Raw genomic sequence first — 21,148 nt, 5'->3', positions numbered from 1 at the left:
TGCCTATGGGCCAGTTTTAAGAAGACTGTGAGCAAAACAGACTGGCAGTGAACAGGTGGCGATTAAGTGGGAATTGAGAGAGAAGAACAAATAATTAACTGATATATTATCCTATTCTGGCAGAACCATCCACTGAGATAAGCGTCTAGACTCTGCTCTCCCATCTAGAATGTCTTGATGGGAAGGAAGTAAGGGGTTTATAAATAATGAGATCAGCTTGCCTTTTGGGTTTCCTAGTCCCTGTTCTACCACTGTGTACCCAGGAAAATTTTAAAAATTGCAGTTTTGATGACTCTTCCCTCTTGCACTTTTCTTTTTTATTCAAACCTTCTCGTAAGAGAAGGAATTGGCCGTGTAAGTAAGAGATCAGACCGGAGTGGTTGCTGCACTAATTCTCAGCTATATTCTGCTGGTGAACCACAATTATTTGGGAAAACTTATTTAAAAAATGTATAAGCCTAGGCTGTTCCTTGAAGATTTTGACTGAGTAAATGGAGGAACGCTTGGACGTGTGTATTTAGAACTATTCCCTTGATTGGAAGGACTGATGCTAAAGCTGAAACTCCAATACTTCAGCCACCTCATGTGACGAGTTGACTCACTAGAAAAGAGTCTGATGCTAGGAGGGATTGGGGGCGGGAGGAGACGGGGACGACAGAGAATGAGATGGCTGGATGGCATCACCGACTCAATGGACATGAGTTTGAGTGAACTCCAGGAGTTGGTGATGGACAGGGAGGCCTGGCATGCTGTGATTCATGGGGTCGCAAGAGCGACTGAACTGAACTGAACTGACTGAGATTCTGATCCAATCCTTGATGAATAACTATGAAGTGAATATATGTAATTTCGAAATGCACCTGTCACAAAGGAAAGTAGTCTCTAGAAGCGCTGGAGTTTGATCACTGCTAGCTACTTCCATCAGCTCCCTGCTTTCCAATGATATTAGCCTGACTCTTTCTCTGCCCCTGTGTTTGAGACATTAAAAGGAGGATCTTTGGCTGTAACTATGGACTTAAACCAGAGCTCCTTTTCCTTCCAACCACTCATCATTCAGTGACAGTCCGAGAGTCTTTAGAGATTTGCTCATGGTGAAGTCATTTGGTCTGTAGAGTCTGACCCTTTAAGGCTTTTGCACCAAAGCGTCTGCCTGCAGTGCAGGAGACCTGGGTTCCATCCCTGGATCAGAAAGATCCCCTGAAGAAGGAAATGGCAACCTACTCCAATACTCTTGCCTGGAAAATCCCATGGACAGAGAAGCTTGGTAGACTACAGTCCATGGGCTCGCAAAGAGTCAGACACAACAGAGCAACTTCACTTTCTCCACTTTCACTTATCATCCAGGTCATTAGGTCAACAGATGTTTGTTACCAACAGGGTTTTCCTGACTGCAGTAATAGTAACTCATGAGCCTTTTTTGGTGTCAGCTGCAGGACAGACTCTTGCAAGGGTTTCTGATCTCTGGCATAGGCAGATGAGAGCTTTAAAACCCGTGAAGTTAGTAACAGTACAGAGGGGAATTGTTTTAAGCATTTATTTTCAGCAGGCTTGGAAAGTCATTATCCATTCGATTAACAATCTAGAAGAATTCTAGAGCCAGATTGTAGTTTCAACAGGCAGTGGAAATATTCTTGACTGTGATTTCTGAGTCTTTTTAAAAGAATTTATGTATAGTTGAATTATGAGTCTTAATAGCTGTATTTGTTACATATTGAGACCCACTCTTTTTGTGAAACAAATGATACTAAACAAAGGAAAGGTTTCAAATATAAATATTTGCTTTAGACCCACCTGTTTGGAAACAGCAAACGTAAACCAAAAGTGGGCCAGAGAGCAAACATGGCCCTGGTTCTGTTTAGTGACCTCCACACCGTGAGTCAACACTTCAAATTCAGGAGGCTCAGGCAGAAGTTCAGGCTTCTCCAAGGACCAAACCCGGACCCGCTTGCTCCCATCCTACTGTTTGGTCTGCGTGCAGAGGCCACCCCTTCTGTATGGGACATGTGTTTTCGGGGTTACTGATCTCACCTGGCTTTTTCACTTCCTCAGCTCATCAGCTTTCCGTCCATAAGCATTTGAGTTTCCAATTTTTGACGGAGAGTTTATTTTGAGAAATATTCGAAGGTTTTAAAGACAGTCTAATTAATCTGTCATTGATTTCACATTTTAAAAGCTCTCTTAAGAACAGGATTGAATTTTTCAAGTTAGAATTTTTAAGTTGATTGTGGCGGTTTCACACTGAATAATTCTCACAAGCACACAAGACTGTAAGAGCACAGGGAGAGCTCGTGGAAGAGCAACTCCCCGAGAAAATGTTGAGCGTGTATTTATTGGAAATTTTATGTAGCAATCTTTAACGAAGAGCAGTAAAGCAAGATAGACACCAGAATTCTAGGATTTTGGAAGCTTCCTCCTGATGGTCTGGAGGTAATCACACGAGAGTCATCAGGAAGGGTCTTTGAAGATAAGGTGGGGAGGGCACTCATTCTGCATGCAGTTAGCATCTAGCTAATGCTGACCTGTCAGCCAGAACGTCTTACTTAAGGAAGGGCGGTGGAAAGAGCAAGCAAGGAAGAGAGAAAGAGTAGGATTAAATTCCAGGAGACATTTCTGAGAAAGCAGTAAAACAGGGTTCCCACAGTTGATTTTTTTGGGGAAAAAAAAAAAAATTTCTCTCTTTGCATGTTGATGTACAGAACAATATTCGCACTGGAATGTCTGTAAACCTTTTGAGTTTACTCATGGTTCATCCTTGGATAGGGTATGCATGCTACAGATAGTATTAAATATTTCTACCTCAGCATTGTTCCTAAAATACGCCGTTGATACAGTAGCTAAGGGATACCTGCACCCCCTGCATTGGGAGCTTGACTCTGAGCCACTGGCCCACCAGGGAAGGCCCAGGGGAGGAGCATATTAAAGAGAAAGAAGGTGCACAGGGCGATGAGGAGTGGGGGGGGGCTCTCTTTCATTTACTGTCTGACTTTTATTTTTAAGTTCAGAGAATCTATGGCATGATTTTAATTTCAGTTTAGAAGTAGGTTAACTGTATACATCAGAAATGGTTTTCCCTGTTTTCCAGGATGACCTGACACCACTGTTAGTTGCAGTCCGTGAAAGGAGAGAGCAAATGGTGGAGCTTTTAGTAATGAACAAAGCAAATATACATGCAGTTGATAAGAAGAAAAGGTACCGTTGTTCATTTTCTTTTTAAAACCCTTAGTGCTGTTCTAGGATGGTAATATCAAGATTAAATGAATAAGAGGATTCATTTGTGATCAACACGTCATCACTTAAGTAGATAATCAATTATTCTGACTGAATCATGAACAATATATAGCAGGAATATATAGCAGGAATCATATTCCTTTATAATATTGACTGATGTCATATGCAGCCTGTTTTTTTGTGTGTTTGTTTTGTCGATCTTGTAATAGCTGAGGGATTTCAAATTAGTTTTATTAGCTTTATGAAATATGGGTTCTGCTTTTTAGTTTACCTCATGACAGTATCGGATTTCTTCATTCTTTTAAAGTATTCTTTAACCTCTACTTTGTATATATGTATTTTTAAAAGATGCAAAGTAAACCTAAAAGATTTGATTTAGTCTTTTGGATAACTCTTTGCTTTAAATTACTTTCTTTGAAGCATGCCGATATTATTAGGTTGCAAAAGAGTCAGATACAACATAGCGACTAAGTAACAACAGCCACAAAACGAGATTATTACTCACCGTCAGCAGATCCTGTGGGCTCATCAGTTTTTATCCTTTCTCATTTGAGTCCATTTTGATATTTTCATTTTTTTTTTATTGGAGGCAAATTACTTTCCATTAATATATTGGTTGGTTTTGCCATACATTGACACGAATCCGCCCTGGGTGTACACGTGTTCTCCTTCTTGAACCCCCCTCCCACCTCCCGCTTCCCCATATCCTCCCTCCAGGTCATCCCTGTGCACCAGCCCCAAGCATCCTGTATCATGCGTCAAACCTGGACTGGTGATTCATTTCACATATGATGATATACATGCTACAATGCCATTCTCCCAAATCATCCTACCTTCACCCTCTCTCACAGAGTCGCAAAAACTGTTCTATAGACCTATGTCTCTTCTGCTGTCTCGTATACTTTTTAATACAGGTAGAAGGAAGAAAGATAGCTTTGATTGGATAAACAGTTCCTTTAACAAAGACAAGTCAGAGTGGACGATACAGATGCAAATGATGGGCTTTAGATTCAGACTAGGTTCAATAGGAATTGATTAGGGTTATTTCTCATCAGCAAATAAGTTTTCTGATACGAAAGGCAAATAGTACTGAGTCTTTCTAAGGTGCCAGTGTATGAGAAAGATTTTATATATAGTATTTCTTTTTAGGTGCCTAGCACATGCTCATCCACACCATTACCTGCCACCGTGACTATTTTTATTCCCATTATTATCAATATTTTTGGTTTAAGCCTGCAAGTAGCCTTTCCTTAACCCAAGCTCTAGCTGACTTTGAAGCCGAATATGTCCGACTAAGGAGGAAATGGGGAATTCATCCCTTAAATAGTCACCTGCCTCAGATGAGTGACCTCAGCATCGTTTCTTGTCCATCAAGGACTTTCTTATTATTTTTAAAAAACATTTATTTATTTATTTGGCTGCGTGGGCTCCTACTTGTGGGAACTCTTAGGTGCAGCATATGGGATCAAGTTCCCTGGCCAGGGATGGAACCTAGGTCTCCTGCATTGGGAGCCTGGAGTCTTACCCACTGGCCCACCAGGGACTTTTGAAATAGTAAGTGCTGCTACCTGGCATCCCAGTGGGACAGGAGGCTTCTTTTCCATCCCTTCATTTTAGCCTTGGAGGTAATTTACAAAGATGAACACTTGAGCCTGTAAATGGTCAGCTCTTCATGAAAGGGCAAGGCGTTCACTTGGTAAAGTGAAATTAACTGTTTAAGTAAGTTAACTCAACTTCCTAAGGCTGAAGTCATCTCTCTGTTGTTTTAGAACAGCCCTCATGCTTGCTGTCAAGTATGAATCAGCAAATGTCATCAGATTGCTTCTTCAGCAAGGCGCTGACATCTTTTCCCAAGATGTTTTTGGATGGACTGCAGAAGGATATGCTGTTACTAGTGGTTTTAATATGTAAGTGTTCACATTAAAATGCCAGTTCTCACTAAACTGCAGTCAAAAATAATTTTACCTGTTACTTACTACATGACCGGTGAGAGTCCAGTTTGGTGCAGGCAGTTTGGAGAATGGTGGAGAGATGTTCCCCCTCAAGAGCTGAAAGCCAAGCAAAGGCCAATTAGTGACTCTTGGCTGTAGGCTTGGAGTGCTTTATCTCAGGACATGTAGACCTTGATCCTGAGAAAGCTTGACATGAGCCATTTCATTCCAAGTCTGCCCTCTGGGTATGGCGTATGAACAGTGTCACGGTTGTGGTATTTCTAACTAGTTCTTGGTGTCTGTAAAAATTTAGTTCAGCAGCAAATCCTTTGTTTTCCCTTGGGGACTTGCCTCTCTCTAGGCTTCCCCTTGGATTTTCCAAGAACCCGGCGGACTCCCTAAGATCAATGAGACGGTCCTCTTCCGGAAGTCATTTGGAGGGGAGAAAATAGTTCTTTCTCTTCATTCTGCTGCTTGCATTGATTCTGCTGCTGCAGCGCTGCTGCTCCAGCTGGTCTTGACAGGGTCTGCTTGGCAGCTGGATCTGGAGTCTGGATGTAGCTCTCTATAAAGACCTTTAATAAAATCATTTTCAAAGGAAAGAAAAAAGAAACTCATCCTGCAGTGGGCTCATGGCTGACCTTTGCTCCCAGGCCGCCCCTGCGGGTCCAGGTTCCCCAGCCTTTAAGGTTATGCACACGTCGACTCCAGAGTGAGAGCTCTTTGTTCTCACACGTGTGCTGTGCTTGTCGTTCAGTCACTGTGGCAAACAAAGCACCAGCACGCAGTTCGGGCAGCTGGGCCTCCTGGCTTCCCCCCTCACTCAGAGACCTTATATGGAGCCAACGCGTAAGCCTAGATCTTCACGATGAGGTGCCCTTGAGGCTTTTATTTATCTTTTCTGCTAGCAGATGGCAGTGGGGACAATTTTCGGCTGTCAGTGAGGGTCAGGTGCTCCTGCAGGGATTGAGCAGACTTCCCTTTCTCCTTTGTATCTAGACTTGAAACTCAAGGCGGCTTTCTGTCGTGTGGGGGCACCTTTTCTTAGGTCACAGGTTCCCTGTCATCCTTCCCAGAGTAGTGAGTGCCGGCTTGCCTGAGATTCCCTAATTATGCTTGGCCCTTCATGGGATCTGTTTCCTGTAATCATGAAAATCTTCCAACGGATTCCTATCTGCCTCCACCTTAAATGTTTTCAGAATCCGCCCCATAGGGAACTCATTCAGCAGAAATCCCTAAATCTCAAATAAGATAGTTGGAATTCAGAGAGGTAAGCCCTGTATAGAACTTGCCAGTATCCACTGTCAGAGTAGGGATATGTCTTCCAAGTGAATTGAAGAGGAACATGGAGATTAAACATCATTGTCAGAAAGATCTGCTGGTTCAGAGTTTGAGTAGGTAGAAAAGGAAGAGTAGTGGTCCAGGCCAGGTCTTGATTGTGATTAGTTTTCTGCTTTTGGTGTCATTAGCTACAATAATGGGGGATCATTCCGTTCTCTAATGTAGTGAATTCGTATGTTATAAATAAATGTAGGTACACATTATATAAGAGCTGAGATTCCCTAAATTGCAAACCACAAAGAACAGCCAGTCACCAGAATTAATAACAGTTCCATGCAACACTTGAACGTTAAATGAAAAAGGACATATTGGGATTCGCTTGGAATTCGAAAGTCATTCCAGCAGTAACATTCAGGAACAATTTACCCCATTCTTTGACTGTTCCTGCAAGCATTTTGGGGGTATATGATCTCGTTAAATCCTATTAATCCTCTTCTGAAATAAGGTGGTAATATCCCAGTTGTGTAGAGGAAGACTATGAACTGCAGAGAAACAGCTCCTCTAGGAACAAAGAGCAGCTGGTTATAGAGCTGGGATATGCAAGCTCGAGAGGTGTTTCGTAGCCAAGCTGACTGTAGATAATAATTGGAGCTGTCCTGCCCTGAGTTCATGACTGCTTCATCTGCCTTTCAGTTCAGTTCAGTCGCTCAGTCGTGTTCGACTCTTTGCGACTCTGTGAACCGCAGCACGCCAGGCCTCCCTGTCCGTCACCAACTCCCAGAGTTTACCCAAAATCATGTCCACTGAGTCGTTGATGCCATCCAACCATCTCATCCTCTGTCGTCCCCTTCTCCTTCTGCCTTCAATCTTTCCCAACATCAGGCTTTTTTCAAATGAGTCCGCTCTTCGCATCAGGTGGCCAAACTATTGGAGTTTCAGCTTCAACTTTAGTCCTTCCAACGAACACCCAGGACTGATTTCCTTTAGGATGGACTGGTTGGATCTCCTTGCAGTCCAAGGGACTCTCAAGAGTTTTCTCCAACATCACAGTTCAAAAGCATCAATTCTTCTGTGCTCAGTTTTCTTTATAGTCCAACTCTCACATACATACATGACTACTGGAAAAACCATAGCCTTGACTAGATGGACCTTTTTGATAAAGCAGTGTCTCAGCTTTTTAATATGATAAGTTGGTCATAACTTTCCTTTCAAGGAGTAAGCGTCTTTTAATTTCGTGGCTGCAGTCACCATCTGCAGTGATTTTGGAGCCCAAAAAACAAAGTCAGTCACCGTTTCCACTGTTTCCCCATCTATTTGTCATGAAGTGATGGGACCAGATACCATGATCTTAGTTTTCTGACTGTTGGGCTTTAAGCCAACTTTTTCATTCTCCTCTTTCCCTTTCATCAAGATGCTTTTTAGTTCTTCTTCACTTTCTGCCATAAGGGTGGTGTCATCTGCATATCTGAGGTTATTGATATTTCTCCCGGCAATCTTGATTCCAGCTTGTGCTTCATCCAGCCCAGCGTTTCTCATAATGGCCTCTGCATGTAAGTGAAATAAGCAGGGTGACAATATACCTTTAGTTTCTTCTTTACTACATTCTAAATAAAAGTTTATAGAACTTAGAAACTTGAAACGTATGGGACAATTGAAGCTTTGATATTATCTCTGGCATTGTCTGAAATGATCTAAGAATTTGGTAGTTGTTTTTCATGTCAGTGTTAAAATATTATTTATCACATTTTTCATACATAGCTTTCGCCAACTGATTTCTGATTAAAAGGAAAAGAGACCTAAAACTTCTCCTGAAAATAGCGACCCAGGTACGTCATCTGATACCAAATTACTCCTGGTGATTCTCCCATAGATAAAGTAGGAAGGAGGAAGTTTCAATAATGAAAGAACTATGAAAACATTAGTGTAATTTGCATGCGTATTTTATTTTCTCAACTAATTTCTTTATATTCTAGTATTCAGAATTCTTTAAGAAGTTAATTGTAGGTGATTTAACATCAAGGACAGTATTGTCTGAAAGGAAATCCATCTATTTAATATTGCCCCTAAAGTCCTACATTAGATCTTTGTCTAAATCAGAAGAAAACAAATTAAGTGAGTATGATGTATATTTCATCTAGAGTCATAGTATATATAGCAGATTGGACTTCTTATGAAAGTGAACTTTCATTTTTAGAAATGGTCTGCGTTTAGTGAATGAATAGGTACTAGTTACTGTGTAGTGATTAGTCTCACTAAAATCGTTACCCTCATTAAAACTGGGAACCTGAATAACCCCTTCCTGGTAGAAGAAGAAATGATAAACCATAACTAACTGCACAGCTGAGCCAGTGTGCAGCATACTAGTGAGAGATTATTTCTGAAAGATACCTACCAATAGAACAGAAGGCAGAAAAGCAATGCCTGGTTGAGAACCAGTAATTTTGCCTAGTGTTGTACCAAGCAGGTCTAGATTACCAACTTCATTCCTTACAGATCCCGAGAGAGTGAGATCGGTTGACTTCATTAGGACCAGATATTTTCTTTTGTGTGTTGGACAATTGTCATGACAGTATAATTTTGTAAGAACAAGATGTTCTCTTGCCATCAGTTAAAAGATTACCATAATAGATATTCAAATAGAACAACATGGGACTCTGCAGGTTCTAATAAAAGCACAAAAGTACTTTGCATTCACAGAAACAGCATTAGGTCCACTGTGTGTGGCATCTAGCACATTGTACAGGGTATCCGAGGATACCTTTAACTGAGTCGACCTCTATCTAATCCAAGGGGGCTTCCCAGGTGGCTCAGTAGTAAAGAATCCCCCCGCCAGTGCAGGAGATACGGTTTGATCCCTGTGTCGGGAAGATCCCCTGGAGAAAGAAATGGCAACCCACTCCAGTACTCTTGCCTGGGAAATCCCATGGACAGAAGGGCCTGGTGAACTGTAGTCCCTGGGGTCACAAGAGTCAAACACGACTTGGTGACTGAACAACAAAAGCGTCCATCAGAGAACTGTAGGCTGGTTTAACACACTAGTCAGAGGAGACGCAGAGATGACAGTGTCTTGGTCTTCAGTACGCTCAGAGTAGAATAGAGTTTTCTCTGGTTAATTTCTGTATTTTTCTAAACAAATTTTTCAAAGAAAGCATGCTTATTTGTTCACTTGTTCACTAAACAGATAACGTGCAGGTGTCTTTTATGTACTTGGCATTGTTCTGATGTCACAGGGTGCAAACATTTCAAAATCACTGCCCCTGCCCTCCAGGCTCAAACTTGCAGTGCTCCTCTCCCCGTGGAGTGACTGCCTGTGAGTCATCCCTCCAGCATCAGATCATGATGACCCCTGGGAAACGTTGTCCAACAGCACCGGAGTCCGTGGCTCCCTCCCTCCTTCCCTCTCTCCCCTTGTTCGTCAGTGTAGGATGTGATGATGTATGCCTTCCAAGGTGAAAAAGCATGATTTCTATCAACATTTGCCATAAAATGGGGAGGATTGATATAATGATGTCCCTCACTAGCACACAGCACTCTGTGACCCATCCTGCTCTGTGTGGCCCAGATACTCTTGAGCAATGGAAGGAGAGAGTCTCAAGAGAGTCTTTTTAAACATATTAGTGTGTATATGCATATATATATATATATATATATATATATATATATATATATATATATATATATATATATATATATGGAACTTCTTTAAAAAGTCAAGCTTCTGTGCACCCTACTGCATGCTCACCACTACAGGTCTAGTCCCCATTCTCACCACTGAGTTGACCCCCTTCACCTCTCTGCCCTCCCCCACCTCCCTTTCAAGAGATTATCCTTTCTAAGCCTGGAATGACTACATCGTTCATACTTCTCTTGCCTTTGGAAAGAGGGCCAGGAAGAGAAGACTTTTGTTTCCCATGTTTTACCGCACTCTAAAGTTCAGTGCCTGTAGACCAAGCTTCCCTGTGATGGGGCGTTTTCATCCTGAACTGAAGAGTCAGAGACGTTGTCATGTCCCAGCAAGACACCTATAGTCTCTGTTCAGTGCTCCAGGCGATGGAAGTCCAGAAACACAGTGCTGTTGAAGTGTGCTATTGTCAGCTTATAGTGTTGATTCTGTTAATGGTATAACATCATTTTCTGTCAGTCTCCTGGAGTTTGGTTAGGATTATGGCCATTGTCAACAGCAGTTCTTTCTTTGTTGTTGTTGTTGTTTTTTTTTTTTTGGTTTGCATTTGATGACTATAAAGGGGAGTAGTGGTTCTTAGGCATTAGTGGCCTCCGAGTATAGTACAACCAATGTTCCCCTCCTCTAGTGTGGCCTCCAGGTGTGGTTTGAAAGGAATACTTTTAAACAAAGCCTCAGTCTTGAGGTTTTAATAGTGTGTATTTTTCTTCTGTTGATTTAAAACGTATCTTGCTTTTTTCTTTAATAGTGGATAAGAGTTCGGAAGAAGACTCTTTAAGGAGGTAGGATTTTATGGATGTTTTCAATTATACGTTTAACTAAGGGAACATGGAGAAGAGAAACTAATGTTTGTTGAGTGTTCTACTGTGGGTTAGACACTGCATTACGCGCTTAACATCTGTGACCTCATAGAGTCATCACTGGAGAAGGTGATGGCACCCCACTCCAGTGCTCTTGCCCGGAAAATCCCATGGCCAGAGGAGCCCAGTAAGCTGCAGTCCATGGGGTCGCGAAGAGTCAGACACGACTGAGTGACTTCACTTTCCCTTTTCACTTTCATTCTTTGGAGAAGGCAATGGCAACCCACTCCAGTGTTCTTGCCTGGAGAATTCCAGGGACGGGGGAGCCTGGTGGGCTGCCGTCTCTGGGGTCGCACAGAGTCCGACACGACTGAAGCGGCTTAGCAGCAGCAGCAGAATCAACACAGCAGCTTTGTAAAGTAGCTGTGTCCTACTTTTACTTAATTAGGTAACTGTGGTTTCAGGAGGTTAATGAATTGACCCTGGTTAAAATGAGTTGACCTGTAATTTAACTATTGGCCTTCCTGGCTCCCACGTCCACTCCCGTGGCCCTCAGCAGAGACTGAGAAGTACCCATGTAGCATATAAGTTAAATATATAAATTACTTCTTTGACTGGTATACATTTTAAGTTTCGACATTGTGGGGAAACTACCTATACTCCCTCTTAGAGTAAAGGAGAGAAGTGGTGCCATCTCAGTAAGTGGTATCCCTGCTGACGGACCAAGACTTCCATTTTGGACGGACTCAGATTCGTCTCTGAACCTTGAACAGACACTAGAGAAGAAAAAGCCTATTCTTCCACTTTGTTTTCTGTCATCAGGTTTATTCCATTTTGGGCAAACAAGAATTATTTCAATTCATCAATTGGATTTTCAGTTCAGCTATTAGAACTTTTGGTGAAAACAAATGGGTTTTAGGCTCTGCTGATATGTTGGCTGTCACTCTGTTATGGAAACTAAGAATGAGTGTTAACTAGATATTTCATAGGTTGGGAAAGATGGAAGCAGAAATAGGTAACGACAAACATTTTTGGAGACATCCCTGGCAGCGCAGTGGTTAAGATGATTAGTAAGACATCTTCCATTGTAGGCAACTGTGGGTTCAATACTCGGTCGGGGAAGCTAAGATCTCACATGCCTCGGGGTCAGACAGCCAAAATATAAACTAGAAGCACCATTGGAACTCATTCAGTAAAGACTTTCAAAGAGGTCCACATCAAAAAATCTTTGAAAAAAATTTTTTTAAAAAGCTGTATAAAACAGGCCAAGTTTTATTCAAGTCAAGAAAGTTCATTTAATAAACAGACAAACTTTCACTTGTTGTTTTTTTTTTTCTTTTGTTCAAAGAAACGAACTCATTCATTTTTATTGTATGTTTTTGCTTTAAAGGTTTCCCAGAAAACCTGGCGTCGATTTAGGGCCTACATCAGATGATGAAGTCATAGATTTTAATACCAAGGTAAAGTGTTTGGTTGTGAAATTAGTTTTCCTGCTCTGAATTTAGTTTCGTGTAGTATTTACTCTTATGATTAGACAGTGGACGTGACAGATAGATTCAAGGGATTAGATTTGATAAACAGAGTGCATGAAGAACTATGGATGGAGATTCGTGACATTGTACAGGAGGCAGTGATCAAGACCATCCTGGAGAAAAATCAAAAAGGCAAAGTGGTTATCTGATTAGGCTTTCCAAATAGCTGAGAAAAGAAGAGAAGCCAAAAGCAAAGGAGAGAAGGAAAGATAGCATTTGAATGCAGAGTTCCAAAGAAGAGCAAGGAGAGGTAAGAAAGCCTTTCTGAGTGATGAAAGACTAGAGATCTCTTCAAGAAAATGAGAGATACCCTGGGAACATTTCATGCAAAGATGGGCACCATAAAGGACGAAATGGTGGGGACCTAACTGAAGCAGACTATATTAAGATGAGGTGGCAAGAATACACAGAACTCTACAAAACAGACATTCATGATGGAGATAACCAGGATGGTGTGATCCCTCACTTAGAGCCAAACATCCTGGAATGCAAAGTCAAGTGGGCCTTAGGAAGCATCACTACAAACAAAGCTAGTGGAGGTGATGGAATGGCAGCTGAGCTATTCCAAATCCTAAAAGATGATGCTGTGAAAGGCTGCACTCAGTATGCCAGTAAATCTGGATAACTCAGCAGTGGCCCCAGGACTGGAAAGGTCAGTTTTCATTTCAATCCCAACAAAAGGCAATGTCAAAGAATGTTCAAACTACTGCATAATTGCACTCATCTCAAATGCTAGCAAAGTAATGCTCAAAATTCCCCGAGCCAGGCTTCAAGAGTACGTGAACCATGAAATTCCAGATGTTCAAGCTGGATTTAGAAAAGGCAGAGCAATCAGAGATCAAATTGCCAGCATCCTCTGGATGGTAGAAAAAGCAAGCGAGTTCCAGAAAAGTATCTACGTATGCTTTATTGACTGTGCCAAACGATTTGACTCTGTGGATTACAACAAACTCTAGAAAATTCTTCAAGAGATGGGAATACCAGACCACCTGACCCACCTCCTGAGAAATCTGTATACAGGACAAGAAGCAACAGTTAGAACTGGACACAGAGCAACAGCCTGGCTCCCAATCAGGAAAGGAGCACAGAAAGGATGGAAATTGTCCCCCTGTTTATTTAACTCATATGCAGAGTACATCATGCGAAATGCTGGGCTGGATGAAGCATAAGCTGGAATCAAGATGGCGAGAAGAAATATCAATAAACTCAGATATGCAGTTGACACCACCGTGATGGCAGAAATCGAAGAGGAAATAAAGAGCCTCTTGATGAAAGTGAAAGAGGAGAGTGAAAAAGTTGACTTACAACTCAGCATTCAGAAAACTAAGATCATAGCATCTGGTCCCATCACTTCGTGGCAAAGAGACGGGGAAAGAATGGAAACAGTGACAGACTATTATTTTGGGCTTCAAAATCACTGCAGATGGTGACTGCACCCATGAAATTAAAAGACGCTTGCTCCTTGGATGAGAAGCTATGACCAACCTAGACAACATATTGAGAAGCAGGGACATTATGTTGCCAGCAAAGCTCTGTCTCATCTAAACTATGGTTGTCCAGTAGTCATGTACGGATGAGAGAGTTGGACTATAAAGAAGGCTGAGTGCCGAAGAATTGATGCTTTTGAATTGTGGTGTTGGAGAAGACTCTCGAGAGTCCCTTGGACTGCAAGGAGATCCAACCAGTCCATTCAAAAGGAAATCAGCCCTGAATATTCATTGCGAGGACTGATGCTGAAGCTGAAGCTCCAATACTTTGGCCATCTGATGCGAAGAACCGACTCATTGGGAAATACCGATTCTGGGAAAGTTTGAAGATGGGAGGAGAAGGGGACAACAGAGGATGAAATGGTTGGATGGCATCACCGACTCAATGGACATGAGTTTGTAAAACCTCCAGGAGTTAGTGATGGACAGGGAAGCCTGGCGTGTTGCAGTCCATGGGGTCGCAAAGAGTCACATACAGCTGAGCAACTGAACTGAACTGATGTTGATATTTTCATAAAATTTGAAGAACATGCAGATGCATGAAAATATATTAATAAAATGGTATGAAACAGAGGCTTTGCTCATCATATATCCTTAAGAATACTGATATATTACTGATCTCTCGTATATAAATTCTAAATATATGTGTTTCTCCACATACCATATTATAATACTTATGTTTTCCTTCCGCAAAGTTTGTTCTTGACTAGGAATAACTCACTTTTTACTTTCTTCTTCCTTCTCTACCTTTTCTTAATTTTTTTAAAAAAATATTTACCGTTAACCTATTTTTTCCTTGCAGAACACATTTCTTCGGGGTCTGTTCTTTCAGTCCATCTCTCTCTGCCTCTCTTGTGAACAATCTGCTTATGGCTTTCTGTTTAGAGTGTTTGTGGCTTTCATTCATGATCCTTGCCCTGCTGCTTTAACCTTGTTTTTTTTTTTTTTTCCCCTGTTTCTTAGAAGCAGCTGAATATTTTCCGCTGTTTCATTTGTCCCTAGCTGTTTGACAAAAAGAATAGAAGTAGCTTCTCCTGTTTGCAGTTCTAGCCCATCTAAGTAAGGTTCTGCTAAAACCTAGACTTTCATATTTTCCCTTCCCAAGTGATAATTCATATACATATTAATCGTGGAAGCAAATTTCAAAATGTAGCAATTCAAATGTCTTAGTTTTTCAGTAGTACTCAAACTACCGTGGGTAAATTATTACTCCAGAACATTTTGGTAGAGAAAGTAATCTAGAGGGTGTCATAGTATTTGTATAGCAGTCAATTAGGGGTACGGAGAAGGCAATGGCAAGCCACTCCAGTACTCTTGCCTAGAAAATCCCATGGATGGAGGAGCCTGGTAGGCTGCAGTCCGTGGGGTCGCTAAGGGTTGGACACGACTGAGCGACTTCACTTTCACTTAGGAAATGGCAACCCACTCCAGTGTTCTTGCCTGGAGAATCCCAGGGACAGGGGAGCCTGGTGGGCTTCCGTCTATGGGGTCACACAGAGTTGGACACGACTGAAGTGACTTAGCAGCAGTAGCAGCAATTAGGGGTAAGGAGAGGAACATCAGGGGCTTCTGATGTGATCTGTCATAATCCTTTCCCCGTGAGAAGGTCAGTCAGTGGCAGAACTGGGATTTGAATCCACATCTGAGTGACTCCAGAGCCTGTGCTCTTTGTGTTAGATTCTAGAAGAATGGAGAATGTTATAATTCTTTTATTCAGGTTGATACTTGTTATAGTCTTCAAGCTCTTACTTTCTTCTCCAGCATGTTGTGAAATCAAAGTTAACAAAGCCAGTGAAGCCTTCTCAGCAGTCGAAGAGAAACAGTTAAGTCATTGGAAGACTGTCCTCCTGGTGTTCTTCCCTGATTTGAAATGACACATGTTCTCATGTACGCTCTCCTGTTTTCACTGTAGTAGAAGCAAAATGTGGCATTTTGAGACCGGAGAGTACAACTTTGTCTGGGGACAATAATTCCGATAGTAACATTGAAGATGTGGTTGAAACATTTCTCAAACCATCATCCTGGTTTGAGGGCATCTGTCATCCTGCCTTCCCATTGCCTGAGCCTGTTCCAAAACTTCTCAAGTCTGTAGCAGGCCTCGGTCATACAAAGGTACATTGTTCTGTTTGTAACTCTTCTTTCCCTGTACTTTTGCACATACCATTCCCCTGATCCTCATGATGACAAAAAGGATCCAACCACAGAAACAGAAGCCCTCAAAGTCACGATACAAAGTGGTGAAATGGTTTTCATGTGCATGATTCAGATTTATAAATATTGGCATACTAAGTGTGCCGTCCTGAAAGAAAAGAATTACAAAGCACTGAGGAAAAACAACTAGATGAATATGAAGATGGGGAGGAGGATGAAGGGGAAGAATTCCTTTAAGAAGGACAAGATGAATATAAGATGGAATGAGGGTGACGATGAGGCAGATTATTATACAAACACAACAGAAATAGTGGGGGGTAAGTCAGACCAGGAACTCTATATTATAAATATGCGAGACGTTATTTCAGTTCAACTTAAGAGAAAGTGACGTCATGACAAAACAATGTTCATACTCTTTTGAATGACATATAGCTGATTTTTATGACGAACTGAAAGGAAGTGTGTTCCTTATATTTTTTGGTGGCTGTTTTCGATGTTGGTGGTGGTTCTTAATTTTTCCTTCAGTTGACATGTAGTCAGTTTGAAATACTGTGTAAGTTTCAGGTGTACAACAACGTGATTTGCTTATACTTGTGTATGTATATATGTTTTTTGAATATAGTTCCCTCTGGATGTTCATTTAAATTTGAAGTGATTTCTCGTTTTAAAGAAATTCTCACTTTGAAATTAATGAAGCGATGTCTTCTATTTAATCTAGCCAAACTTTCGTTTAGAGGCAATTCAAGATAAGCCCTGTTTTAGGCCTTAGGAGATGTATTGTGAATTAAGAATTTTTGGCCCTTCTTTTTCTTGTGGTTTCTAACTTCGGTTCAGTTCAGTCGCTCAGTCGTGTCTGACGCTGAATACTTAATGTAGTTCTCTAATTTATCTGACTGTTTGCTATAATCTTGGTGGGTGTTTTAGATCTTTCTGAAAATAAGGAGGGAATAAATAAGCATTTTATCTATTCTTTTTACTAAAATTATAATTTATCATTTCATAATTGAGATTCTTAATCTCTCTTCATTAAATGAGAAAATTTTCTGCTGCAACAATCTGAAAGAAAAAATGTAGAACTATATTCTTTCCGCTGGAGAGATTCTGATTTCTTTTTTCCGAATGTCAGCAAATAATGGGTAATTACATACATTAAATGAATGAAATCACGATTTATGCTTTTTCTCTTATATAGACTACTTGCTATTATAAAATCATAAGGAAAGAAAAAAAATACCACCATAGTTTATAAAATTATCTGTGGAAGACATTTTTTCTTTTAAAAATATCTCTAGCAGTATGTACATTCCATGTTATTTTTAAGAAACTTTATTAATTGCAGTGTTTATAGGTGTTAACTTACCATGTCAATTCTTTGTTATGCATGTGAAACTAACATGTAAGTTCTATATCGAAAAGTTAGTCATCGTGGTTATTTGATTTTTTTAGTTTGTTTTTTCTTTCCCGATGTGAATACTGAGTCCTGCTTGATCATCATAAATGTATTTGAAAACTTTTAAATCTTCACCTTGGATAATCATAGTTTTACTCCTTTGTTTATATCTAGATCATTCTTTTCATCTTTACCTGCCATTCCAGAAGACATAGATAAGAAATTAGAGTCGTTGGTGTGCTGTTTACAGGGAAAGAAGCAGTAAACCATGTGCATGTTCAAATAGGGCTGTAGAAAATGTATTCTTCATTGAAGGATAATTGCTTTCCAGAATTTTGTTGTTTTCTGTCAGACATCAACAAGAATCAGTCATAGGTTCACCCATGTGCCCTCCCTCCCAACCCCCCTCCAATCTCCCTCTCCATTCCAGCCTTCTAGATTGTTGCAGAGCCATTCTTTGAGTTCCCTGAGTGATCAAGCAGATTCCCCTTGGTTATCTGTTTTACATATGGAATTGTAAGTTTCCATGTTACTCTTTCCATCCATCTCACCCTCTCCCCTCTACCCCTTCCCCCGTGTCTCTAAGTCTGTTCTTTCTGTCTGTGTCTCCATTGCTGCCCTGCAAATAAATTCGTCACTGCCATCTTTCTAGATTCCATACATATGCGTTAGTATGTGATATTTATATTTCTCTTTCTGACTGACTTCAGTATGTATGGTAGGCTCTAGGTTCATCCACCACATTAGAACGGACTCAGATGCGTTCCTTTTTACAGCTGACTCATGTTCCTTTGTATATATGTACCACCACATCTTCATCCATTCATCAGTTCGATGGCCATCTAGGGTGCTTCCATGTCCTAGCTATCATAAGTAGCCCTGCAGGGAGCATCGGGGTGCATGTGTCTTTTTCCATTTTGGTTTCCTCAGGGTATACTCCTAGGAGTGGGATTGCTGGGTCATATGGCAGTTTTATTCCTAGTTTCTTAAGGAATCCGCCTACCGTCTTCCATAGTGGTTGTATCAATTTACCTTCCCACCAGCCGTGCAAGAGGGTTCCCTTTCCCCCACACCCTCTCCAGCATTCATTGGTTGTAGACTTTTTGATGATGGCCATTCTGACTGGGGTGAGGTTGTACCTCGTTGTGGCTGAGCAGTAAAGAATCTGCCTTCAGTGGGAGGCCTGGGTTTGATCCCTTAGTCGGGAAGGAGGGCATGACAACCCACTCCAGTATTCTTGCCTGGAGACTCCAATGGACAGGGGAGCCTGGCAGGCTTCAGTCCGTAGGGTCACACAGAGTCGGACACGACTGAAGCGACTAAGCAGCAGCAGCAGTAGCAGACTTTTGGATGATGACCATTCTGACCGGTGTGAGGTGGTACCTCGTTGTAGTTTTGGTTTTCAATTGTGGTTTTTTACCACATCGACGTTGACCAGCTAGTGCTTGGAGCTTGAACGTATGACCACATTTGGATTGTCTGGTTGATCTGCAAGGAACATTTCAAGAGAAGCAAAAGCATGGGAAATAGTAATGAATATGTGGGGCTGTAATAACAGCAGTTAGCTTTAGTGATGTTTTAGTAAGTGCAAACCATTTTGGATAGCTTAAGTAGCAGGTGCAGCGTACCTTAATGGCAGCTGTACTTGAAGTAACATAAAGTAACGGTGCCCTGTTTGAAGGAGGCAGCTATGGAAGAAGATAAGAAGGGCCTGCTCTCTTAGATGCGGCAGCCACTGCTTGGTGATGCAGCACCATGTTTGAATTCAGCATCCCGGTTCTGTCACACAGCAACTGTGGGATCTTGGCAAAACCTGTCTTAACCGGGTAAAGAGTAGGGTACTTTCTTCAAAAGGGATTAGGAACTCTTCATGCAACTCATGGTTATCATTCATTCTAGCGGAGTGTCTCTGAGGCCCTTCCACGGGAGTATGTGGATCATTTACCTGGAACTGCTGGTCAAAGAGGACAAAAGATATTAAATGGACAAGTAGAAGGTAAGAACTGTGTTTTACAGAAAAATCATTTGACAGAACGTTGATTGAAAATGGGAATGCTGATATATTCTAATAGGCAAAGAAAATCACCTGTCGGATGGGTAGTGAGAAAAAAGACGAGAAAAAGAGGACAAGTATGCATCTTATCAGGTGTCTACCACAGATTACATTGAGAATCCAGTTTAAGGAGCTAAATTATTAGTTCTTAGACTTACTTCGCAGTCCAGTGCTTAAGACTTTGTCCGGTTAAGACTCTCCAATGCAGGTGGTGCAGTTTCGATCCCTGCTCAGGGAATTAAGATTCCATGTGACACATGACCGAAAACAAATTATTAGTTCTGTTTCAAGATACTCTGCAACCTAAGGGAGGTCAAGAAATAAGAGGCAAGAGGGAACGAAGGATGAGAGAGGCAGAGGGTACAGGGAGGGAATGAAGAAAAGGAAGCACAAGTCTGAGGGGGAAGCGGGCAATAAGCAATGAAGGTCTTTAGATAAAGGGAGAGTATTTGACATGGACGATGAATTTGAAGTGAGCTTCCGGCACCAAAAGTTGTCAGAGAAGAAGAGCAAAGTTCTCCCCTCTTCCTGTTTTGCTCGTTATTAGGAAGATATTCAGAACGTGGTCCCCGGGTGTGCAGAGCGGTGTGTCATCCTCTGGGGGAGCATGGGAATAGGTGCTCAACTGTAAATGTGTGCAAGTTGGTGTCATATGAACTGTTGCCGCGTTCCAGGATGGTGTTACATGGGACACAACAAGATAACTGGAAAGAAGGAGAGAGCAGGGAGCGTGATGGGGAGACCAAGGCACCCACAGCCTCATAGAGAGTCCACTGGAAGGTTTCCAACTTCTAATGCCATTTCAGTTTGGGGGGGATGTGTTCGCGTGAGGAAATGGAGGCTGAGATTTCAGGAGAATGAATTAAGTGGAAGTCATGCAGAAGCAGACTCCCTGTAGACCAGCGTTTCTCAAATTTTAATTAGTCGCTTGGGGACCATGTGTGAAGCACATGCTGAGCAAGAGGTCTGAGATGCTGTGTTTCTAACAAGCTCTCCGGGTAGCAAGGGTGTAGCCTTGCATACAGAGCAATCTGGAAGAAGATCATTGGATAGTGCAGGACCTAACAGGATCAAGGCAAAGCATTATTTTCTGTTTCTTTCTGAGCGTGTTTATAGCCAGAGGGAAGCAAAGAGTTGAAGTAGCAGTTATAGGTGTAAGAGGGAGAAAGAAATGGCAGGGATGATCCATGGAAAGGATGTGAAGGGGGAAGATTTAAGTCCACAGATCCAGAGATGACCATTCAGAGAGAAGCGAATCTAGTGGAAGGACACAGGGAGGAGAGGAAGGCCTCAGGGAGGCGAGTGTGGAGTTGATGAGGACACTTGAGAGAACTCTTTCTAGATGACTTCAGTGTGCTTACCCTGCAAAGAGATAAGACCATTATTGCCCCCAGAGAATCCTGGAGGTGGGAGGGGGTGCCAGAAGTGGGGGAAACGGCAACCCTCCGAGTAACTCTTAGGCATCAAAGATATATGTTGTACCGGTATTTGTTGTTCAAATTAGATTAATTTGAAAAAGGAGGCATTGACTTTTTTATTTTTTTTTAAGATAGCTGATTTTTTGAAAGTTGTTTCATAGAAATCCTTTGAAGAGTTCGCATGATGTACCAAAG

The 21,148-nt window shown here is 41.6% G+C and overlaps 1 protein-coding gene and 1 pseudogene across 1 annotated transcript in view; one reads left to right on the top strand and one right to left on the bottom strand.

The window, feature by feature from the left end:
• The window catches only part of LOC148772975 (frizzled-3-like), a 318,270-nt pseudogene that overhangs the window by 22,507 nt on the left and 274,615 nt on the right, over positions 1-21,148 (bottom strand).
• Positions 1-21,148, top strand: part of LOC148772981 (ankyrin repeat domain-containing protein 26-like) — a 56,415-nt gene that overhangs the window by 4,515 nt on the left and 30,752 nt on the right. Inside the window, 8 exon segments of the mRNA XM_088834565.1 lie at positions 3,083-3,189; positions 4,998-5,135; positions 8,199-8,266; positions 10,871-10,904; positions 12,313-12,382; positions 15,703-15,763; positions 15,854-16,053; positions 19,382-19,478. Coding sequence (XP_088690691.1) covers positions 3,083-3,189; positions 4,998-5,135; positions 8,199-8,266; positions 10,871-10,904; positions 12,313-12,382; positions 15,703-15,763; positions 15,854-16,053; positions 19,382-19,478 — 775 coding nt within the window.

This window comes from Moschus berezovskii, unplaced genomic scaffold (assembly GCF_049115385.1).
Source record: "Moschus berezovskii isolate FMDL1 unplaced genomic scaffold, NW_MosBer_1.0 29, whole genome shotgun sequence".
Taxonomy (NCBI): domain Eukaryota; kingdom Metazoa; phylum Chordata; class Mammalia; order Artiodactyla; family Moschidae; genus Moschus; species Moschus berezovskii.
This window is presented reverse-complemented; position numbering and strand designations above follow the sequence as displayed.